This window comes from Cydia amplana, chromosome Z, assembly GCF_948474715.1.
Source record: "Cydia amplana chromosome Z, ilCydAmpl1.1, whole genome shotgun sequence".
Lineage (NCBI taxonomy): Eukaryota > Metazoa > Arthropoda > Insecta > Lepidoptera > Tortricidae > Cydia > Cydia amplana.
Genome location: NC_086096.1, coordinates 32911874 through 32921628, shown reverse-complemented (window position 1 = coordinate 32921628; position 9755 = coordinate 32911874). Strand labels below are relative to the sequence as shown.

The 9755-nt window shown below is 37.3% G+C and overlaps 2 protein-coding genes across 2 annotated transcripts; one reads left to right on the top strand and one right to left on the bottom strand.

The window, feature by feature from the left end:
* The first annotated feature begins 227 nt into the window (after nt 1–227).
* On the top strand, nt 228–2587 carry LOC134661123 (uncharacterized). Its single transcript, XM_063517073.1, has 4 exons — nt 228–296; nt 635–695; nt 1079–1197; nt 2429–2587. The coding sequence occupies exons 1-4, from the start codon at nt 248–250 to the stop codon at nt 2566–2568; spliced, it is 369 nt and encodes a 122-aa protein (XP_063373143.1). The 5' UTR covers nt 228–247; the 3' UTR covers nt 2569–2587.
* Nucleotides 2588–5142: 2555 nt separating this feature from the next.
* Nucleotides 5143–9477, bottom strand: LOC134661119 (mediator of RNA polymerase II transcription subunit 18). The gene is made up of 5 exons (XM_063517068.1): nt 9331–9477; nt 9019–9150; nt 6927–7131; nt 6659–6771; nt 5143–5456 (listed from the first exon to the last, which is right to left on the bottom strand). The coding sequence occupies exons 1-5, from the start codon at nt 9424–9426 to the stop codon at nt 5337–5339; spliced, it is 666 nt and encodes a 221-aa protein (XP_063373138.1). The 5' UTR covers nt 9427–9477; the 3' UTR covers nt 5143–5336.
* Nucleotides 9478–9755: the final 278 nt, after the last annotated feature.

The window sequence follows — 9755 nt, the reverse complement described above, 5'->3', positions numbered from 1 at the left end:
TGCAGACACATACCTACTTACCTACCTATTTCAATATCTGACGTTCAACCTTGTGATCAGGCAAAAGACGATATAAAACGCAATTAAAAAAGATACACAACACTGATTTTCAAATTAAGTCTAACGAATGAATTAAAAATTGCACTAGCAGTAAAGGTATTTTAATTAAGCGATATGATAACCTATACCTATAGGCTGCTATATAGGAATAAAAGAGTACCTACTCTTTTATTCCTATATAGCAGCCATGTTGCCCGCTTGGTTATTACATTGTGCAGTTTTTGGGTGTTTACTTGGTAAGGCTGGTTTTAGTGTCACGCGGACGGTCCGTACGGATCGCTCCGCACCGGACCAATATGCATTAAGTTCAGGGAGCGTTTTAGAGTAGTCCGCGCGGACAGCTTTCTCATACAATTTGGCAGTGCGGAGCGATCCGTACGGACGGTCCGCATGACACTAAAACCAGCCTAAATCATTGTTTTGTTTACTTATTACAAGTTTAATTAAGCCAAAATTTAGAGACACAAATTATGCTCTTGCGATTGGTACTTGTGGTAGCCATTTATTAAATACAATATGCTAAAGTCTGGTTTCAGAAAATAAATTTACCTAAAAAATAGGTTTACTATTTCAGGTTATTATAATGTCCTTGGTGAAGTAAAGTACAGAAAAAATCCGGCACCGGACGGACACAGGTCAGTTAATGCTATTTTGGGGAACTGTATTAATGGTGGTAGTCACGGCACGATCTCGTGGCTACCGGGCTTAATCAGCTTTGTTTTACCTAAGGAACAATCGTGCCAAGCGGCATCGCCTGAGACAAAAGTGCATATACTCGTCACTGCACTTATTACCCTTTCTATTAAAGTTCTCGCAAATGATACTTACCTTACCCCATATTGACCTATGGTAGGTAACTAGGTAGACATTGAAATTTTGATCAGAAGAAAACTTAGAAAAAGGGACTTGCTGTCATATGATATGACACTCTAAAAGTCATCCGATATCGGATCGGACAATGTGAAACGCTCTAAAGCTAACGTCCTACAACTTGATCTAAGCCACGATTCTTTTGCAGGTGTGGAATCTGTCCTTCGTACTACCAGAAAATCTGCGCATTCGACTTTACAACTAATTTAACGTACATATTCGACAACCACTGCGTAATGGATCTGTACAACTGTATCCACGCCACTGGTTGGTAGCATCTGAAGCCTTAATCTGGGCCCGTGAACACACTATTACTTCCTCTCACTGATGGGACCGCGGGATACCAACGATCTTACTGCACTATAAATTGCCAGTTACTAACTAACTACATACAGTTATAGCCTCCGAAAAAGTATGTCATAAATAGAGGCAGTAGATCTGATGTAGAACGTAGGTTGAAAATTAACAAACCGAATTTTTAGTGCAATGGTCCCACTAGTGGGAAATATTCGTTGTTCCAGGGGCCCAAAAGGAACTAGATAATCTACTACGATTACCGATATATTTATTTTGTAGACCTACTACATTTTTTTAGCATTAGATAGAACTCCACTAAAGTAAGCGTGCAGTTGTTATCAGGCTCTTTAATTGTTAATAATAATGGAATTACCTATCTGTCATGCATGTTCAATACGTATAATTAACATCTTAATTTTACCGGTTAAAGTTCCCAATTTGGAACCACAAACTTACTTCTGCGGAGTTCTTTCTAATGCTAAAAAAACGAAGCATAGCGTCTGCCCCAACATCCATAAACTGGCACAACACGGATTGGTGTGGCATCCATAGTGTCCATACGGGAACGACACGTTACGGTCGTTAATTATGAGAAAGATTATTTTTTTAATTTAATAGTTTGGAATTGTAAGAGAAAAACGATAATACTTTTATGGCCGTGTTATCAACTTATCACTGTGAATAGAACCTTAGGTTTTAACCCCATGTAGCCTAATGAAATTTTGTTTTTATGTTTTGCCTATATTATCGTCATGCGATAAAGTCAACCACCCAATTCAACTTATTTAAATGGCCATATAGTCATATTCATATCATAAACCTACTTAGACACCGGCAACGGCCGAACCGAAAATTTATTTCCAATTGTAAGTAACACTAAAAGTAGTATGTAGTTGCCATAGACTAGGAATCCTCTAGACTGAGTTTAGAGCAATTATTTCATGAAACCGATGCTGCCAATAATACGGGGGTGCGGGGGGACGAGGTGAGCGAATCCCGTGCCGTGATTGGTCCGTTCAAAGACACGGACCAATCACGGCACGGGATTGACTCGAAGATGGAGTAAAACTACCGTATGAGTGGCAGAGGGGGTAGCGTTACTATGCTCAGTCTAGAGGATGTCTTGTCTGTGGTAGTTGCAGAAAATAAATCGCTCGAACTGTCGAAAAATAATATCAAATGGTGGCCTGTGTGCTTGTAGATTTCGAGCAAACCAATTATGCGGAGTGCCTGTACTTCGGTAACTTTGCGTACGTGCACGGGTTTAAGTACGAGGACGAGGACTACGACGAAGATCACATCTTGGTCATCGGCGCCAAGAAAAACCCGGACTTCGCTTAATAAATTCTTTATTCCATCATTATGTATTGCTGCATCAATTCATGTTAATTATTCGCGACTGTACATCTGCAAGTAATAAGAGCGAGCAATGTTTTTGCGAGCTTTGGCTAAATTTCTATGTCTATGTGCAAAACTGTGGCCCTGATATCCGAGAATTACTAAAGCCCCAAGATGGTTCAAGAATTTGCGAGCGATTTTCGTTACCTTGCTGTATTCGATCGATCGGCGGAATTCATTCTATTAGCAATGTACTTATCGGATATTGCATGCAAGTTCTTGTACCGTCTAAATGGAGCTTTATTAACTGTGGGTATGCCCATAGGAGTGACGAACTTAATGAGTCATTAATAATGACTGTGAATGACCCATATCTATTTATGAATTTCTGAAATTTTGACTTTATACATTTAAACTTCTAGTATAAAAGTCACCCCACCACAGTGCAGGCATATTTCCTAAAGATAGTCGTTAAATGCATAACTAATAAGTACCTAAGTAATAATAGGCGATTAGTGACGTGTTAGTATTAGTCGGCTTATTTCACCTTAAGATACCTACATATATAAATACATCACATATGGCATTTATGTAATTAAATTCAAACCAGGTGTACAATCAATGAAATACAAGAACTATTATTCAATATTATACAATCATTCATATTTAATTATCCCTTACTTTAGATGTATTTATCATAAATATCATGTCTTCTTACAAACAATTAATAAATTGTATACTTTCTATGAATACCTGTTACGATGTAAGTGTATAAAGCAGTTGCTACTTTGACGAATATAATAACTTACAAGTATCATATTCCAAGTCTACTTGGTAGCTTTTAATAATTCGGATATATCTACCGATATCCATTTTCTTAGCAATGTTCTTCTAGCGGCCCACCATACAAGATAAATGGATGTCAAAAATGTGAATCAATGGTATTAGAAAAAAAAGCAACAACGGTTGCACTCCGGGAGTGCCGATAGAAGTGAAAACTCACCTCACTATGTTACCGACGCCCGGTAACACGATACATACGTTTAGCGGAGGTATTCTATTTATTTATTATATATTATTATCATTCTCAAATAAGATCACACTTTTTCATTGACATGTTTATTTACATACTGCCATGACAACGTCAAATTATTTCAACATAGGTAAAGATTCTTGAAAAGGAGTCCGCAACATAAATGTCAAATAACATTGAGTTTTTCTTTATTGATTTAAATGCCATCTAATAGTCTCTAGTGCAGACTTAATTATACGGCAAATGATGATGGAATTTCCTTTTGCAGAGTTGCTCCTTTTGACTCGCAGATTGATTTAGGAAGGGGAGCCAATCGAATTTTTGATGCAAAATTTTGACTTCAGGGGGGGTGCCCCCCGAAATTTGTAAAAAATAAAGTTTTGCTATTTGGTCAAGTTTGGTATTATTTGCGTGTAACTCAAGGATGCTAAATTCATTTCTGATATTTAATTTATATGGTTTCATATAAATAATTAAAAAAAAATGAAAAATTAAAATTTGCTACTTTATTTTTTTCGGAATAAATGCCAAAATTTTCCTTATTTTAATATATACACAAAAAATATAAATTTTATGAAATAGCCCTACTATTCCTCGTTATAAAAAGTATACACATGTCATATGTATGGGACAAATCACACCTCACCCTTTCATCCATACCGCACCAAAAATCAAGGTGGCTCTCCTTCCTAAAATGATCTAAGGGTTCTAAGGACTCATTATGCTAAAAGGTATCTCATCATCATCAAACGCCGTAATTCTAATAGCTGTAGCACACATCGTTGTATACTATTCGGTGTGCTTGTGGTCGAAAGTAGGTCTACATTTTATTTTTTTTTCTTCACATTTTTTAGAAATAAATATACCATGTGTATACTTTTTATAACGAGGAATAGTAGGGCTATTTCATGAAATTTTTATTTTTTGTGTATATATTAAAATAAGAAAAATTTTGCCATTTATTCGGAAAAAAATAAAATAGCAAATTTTTATTTTTTTTTCAAATTATTTATATGAAACCATATAAATTAAATATCAGAAATTAATTTAGCATCCTTGAGTTACACGAAAATGATACCAAACTTGACCAAATAGCAAAACTTTATTTTTTACAAATTTCAGGGGGCACCCCCCTTGAAGTCAAAAATTTGCATTAAAAATTCGATTGGCTCCCCTTCCTAAATCAATCTGTGTGTCAAAAGGAGCAACTCTGCAAAAGGAAATTCCATCATCATCATTTGCCGTAAATCGCACTTTTTTGTCGTGTGCGCCAGGGACTATAAATTATGAGTGGCCATCTAAAACTTATGCCCCTTACGGTCACGTGATCGCCTTACGCTGTCTCTAGTTTATCATTTTTCCCCACCTCAAAAAGTGCCCAGCGCCGCTAAAGAAGTTTTCACTTCAAAAATTGTATCGTTTTAAACTCGACCGAAACAAACGCGGTTAAAAATTGAATGTAATTTGTACATACTAGTTCAGGCCCCTGGGACGCAATACATTATAAAGTTATGTACTACAACATTCCCAAGCGCTAGCTGTGGCAGGGCAGTATCTAGGAAACGAATGAAATCACAATTAAAATATGATAAGTGTAAGACTACTAGTATGCATGAAACGATACGAACGAAGTAAAACGGACGCAATCGCATCAAGAGCAGCCTCCCAGCGGAGCGCGGCTGAGGCGGCGTCGACCGGCGGCGGTGGCGGTCGGCGCGGCCTAAGCCAGGAACATGGGCTATGTCATGTGGCCGAGCCGCTTGTAGTCGATCTTGTCGAGTTGCACCAGAGGCCGCAGCTGGTCGGCGAACGCGCGCATGTCCTCCGCGATCGCGTCCTGGCCTTGAGGGGCTAGCACCTGCCAATGACAATGGTAGATATTGTTAAACAAGAGATGATAGACACACATTTTTGACGAGGTATCATGGCGCTCGAACGGAGTGAATTAAACACTACTTTTCATTACGAATACGAGGAAAGTAAAATACATGTGTATTTTACAAAATATGGTGAGTATAAACTTTAAAGTAAGTATTTTTTGAGGGTCCTTTCAATTGACATTTTAAGTATGTAAAAGGATTCTTATTTATGGAATCGGGAGTTAAATATCAGAATGGAATTTTACAACAAATCCATTTAGAACCGAGTTTTCATTAAGTAAAAAAGAAACACATAACGTCAACAAGACCAAGGCCTTATCGACGTTTCCATCGAGGTGGCAAGGCGCTCGATGGAAATCTTCCAAAAAATGTTTTTACTCGTACATTCAGCCCTCGATACCCTCTCGCCCTTGGTTTTTTAAAAATCGTTCACTCTCGAAAAGGCACACCAGTACCATTATTAGACTCCGCTTGGGCTTCTATTCTGCACCAGAACTCCTGCATCTCTTCAAACGCAGAGACTCTCCTATGTGCGATTGTAATGTGGAAGTGGGATCATTGGATCATATTTTCTTTAACTGCCCTCGCAACTCTCCCTTCTTTAATTTATACTCCGTCTTAACAAAATTAAAAATTCCCCTCCCTATAAAATCTTCGACCTTACTAAGTCTTACTGATAATAAAAAAGTATTCCGGTTTCTTGCTAGGTTTCTGAAGAAAAATAACATCGTTCTATAGTAACCGTGTAGTATAGTATAACTAATAACTTTATAATGTGTGTGTCGTCTGCATTTGAACTAATCACTCACCTTTGTTTTACTTAGTTATAACAAAACGTGTAGTGCTTTCATGTTCTGTGTGGGCGTTGGTATATGTTTGTGTTGTCGTCTGTTCTCAGGTGCAGATCGCAGTATTTTATACTTGACATTGGCAAATTTGTGCCAACTTGTTTGGCCAGACCGCCATAAAATAAAAGAAGAAGAAGAAGAAAGTCCTGCCTTGGTTTTAGGATAAGAATTTAATTGGCACATAGATTTGCTAGGACTGCGTGTGGACGTACCAGGTATTTTAGCGCCGAATGACGTCATTTCATACACACTTTAATGGGATTTTGGACAAAATACTATAAATAACACAAGTAGCAAAACAACAATTATGTAATAAATGTAATAATACTTACCGACAGCTCAACTAGATAGCTTTGTGAAATGGGCTCGGGAGGCATAGAGTTCTGTGGTATCTTGAATACTTTTGCAACTGTTATCTTCATCCTTCCTTTCCGAAACATGTACCCTGCAGAATCGAAATATTTAAATGTAAACACATCAAACAGGTCATTAAATAATAGAATTTTAGGCACTTAGCAACGCTAACAAAATCAAGTCTGCAAAGTGTTTAAATCCGTTAATTGTTCAAAACACTAAATGTGTTAAGGGGAAGAAACCCACCTTTAACACTATATTCAAACTCGATCCTGCAGCCAAGCTCACTGAGGAACTCCAGAAGCATGCCATTGCAGGCAATGTCGAGGCTGGAGCGCACCACAGTGGGACGATTCTTGTCGCCCAGGTCTGGTTGTCCAATGTAACGGAGCTGGTATGGCATGTCGCGCGCGTCCAGTGCCTTACGCACTCGTAACATCAGTGGGGCTGTCTGGAATGGAGGCATTGGATTTTAAGTATTAATTCAAATACTAATAATGACCATATAGTCTTTTGAGTCCTCCCGTACAAATTTTTGTACATATTACACAATTTATTCTGAACTTTTACTTGCGAGTAACTAAGAGTTCCAAACTAAAAAATACAACTTCCCTCTGGGCCTCAGGATATCAAATACTTTAATAGATACTGAAGCCTGAAGGGCTAGCCTAATAACGGCCAATAAAGATGTCAAAGTGGCGGAGAGTCAAATGCAGAGTGAATTTGATACCCTATGTAAATGGGCGCATGATGCAGGATTATCCTTAACCTGTCGAATCCCACGATATGACGTCACCATAAGCGTTCTGGCTCATATATGAGCCGTGGGAGCTGACAGATTAAACTACAAAAAAACCAAGTTAATGTATATTCACTCACCCTATGTCAAAACTACATATACCCCTAGAATTGTAGCCCATGAACATGTATGCATGCACACAGGGCCAACATACTGTAACTGTGAACAATTAGAAGTAGTTGACCAACATACCTACCTAGGCCTTAGAATAGACACCAAATTTAACTGGGGTTCACATGTTGACCATGTGTGCAACAAACTTAGGCCAATATTAAGCAACCTTAGTATATTAAAACATAAAATGCCATACTCCATACTACGCTTGTTATACATGGCACTTGCAGACTCTGTAATTAACTATGGTATCTCTAGTTATGGGAGAACATACATATAATACATACTTACAAAAAATATACAATATTCAAATAAGATTACTAAAAACAATAGTTCCTCTAAAAATAAAACTTCAATATAAAAATAATTATCATAAATTGTTTAAATACTGTAGAATATTTAGTGTATATGATTAAGGAAAACTTGCTGTGATATTAGAATATAAACACTTATTGGGGCATCTGGACAGGTATAAAAGACCCTCCCACCTCTGGACCCTAACCAATGAACCATACTTTAAAATACCTAATAGCACCTTTATGGGAAAAGGCTCTGGTCAATATACCTACCTAATATCCTGAACAGCTTACCCAAACAAGTAGTAGAAACTTTAGAAAAATATCTTGATAAAGCAAAGAGTACACTTAAGAAAGCACTGATTAACATGAATGAATGTAAGATATAACTAGTATTAACATGTAAGCACTAACTAACTGTAACAAAACAATATAAGTTTATATATAATTAAGGCTAAGCTTAGTTTAAATAATCTCCAAATATAGAGATTGTAACTGAGATTGTACAACTAACCTGTTGTTTGAAAATAAACAGATTAAATTTTAAATTTTTTTTTTTAGCAGAACTTACCATACAAAATGCTTCTGTTTTATGAAAGGCTTTGTAATCTCACTGAATAGTATGGGCACTGTCAATGACAATGGCGTCCTCAAAACATCAGAGGTAATTTTTTTTAAATAAAATTATACAGAAGATTTTACAACTTGAATTAAAAACAGTGTGAACTACAGCTACAGCAACTTTAAGAAAATTGATAGGCTGTTTAAATAGAAAGGATTAATATCTCTTAAATTAAATAAATTCAGTAGAAACCTGAGATCACCCTAAAGATCATTTTGTTTTGTAAGAGAAACATGCATAATAGTGTTTGCATTGGACAGCTAGAACATCACTATTTTGTATGATCAATAGCCGGGTCCACAAGAAGCGAGCATACTCGTGAGGCAAGTTCCTCGCACTCAAAACGGCCAGTGTAGATGTGCCTCACCCAAGGCAATGCAGCCAAAGCACTCTGTGTAGAGCCGGCTAATGTCGTCAATTTGAGAATGGCACTACTCAACAGAAAATTGACATTGTACTAACATAATTATCTGTTAATTTACTGGCAAGCCTAAAGAAAATTTTCACCTGTTGATTAGGGTCTCGAAGACTAAAGCAGACTTCTTGGTCGTCAAAGGTCTCAGGGCCGGCGTCGACATTGTCGCACAACCCACGCAGCCGATGCAGCAAAACCTCCACGGCAGAGTCCAATACTGAACCCTGTCACACATACAAAAACCTTTTATTTTCAAAATAACAATATCTCGGCGCTCCGCACTAGGCTTTGCCTGTATCGCGGAGGACCAGTTTAGAAGATTAATCTAACCTCAACCCCACTAAAACCACATAGCTTATAAACTAAAACAGTGTACTTTAAATACCATGAATAGTAAAGTTTACCTGTAATAAGTATTCTTGGTTAGGGATGATATTAGCCTTCAACGCTTGGGTAAGGCTGTCCGTAGCGGTGATGGGAGCTGCGTTTGCAGCAGACATTGTTATTGGTTGTGTTATCAATCTGTTAAATTATTTATTTAACTTAAAACAACCCGACATAGACATACAGATACAATTCGTGCAGCTTTTTGGGCTTTTTGCTTTGGTTTGGTTCTTTGGTTGCCTGTCAGTGTCAGTGACGTCAGTGTCATCGTGATGTTTTTTTTTAACTCCTAGTCTATGGTATAGTATGTTGAGCTTGGCAAGAGTAAATTATAAGTGTAATCAGTTTAGCCAACCTTGACATAAAATCACTTTTATCTTTAAACCAAGTGTTACATTTTTATTTAAATAGCATAGTATAAGCTGTGGTAAGCGACTGTCAGAAT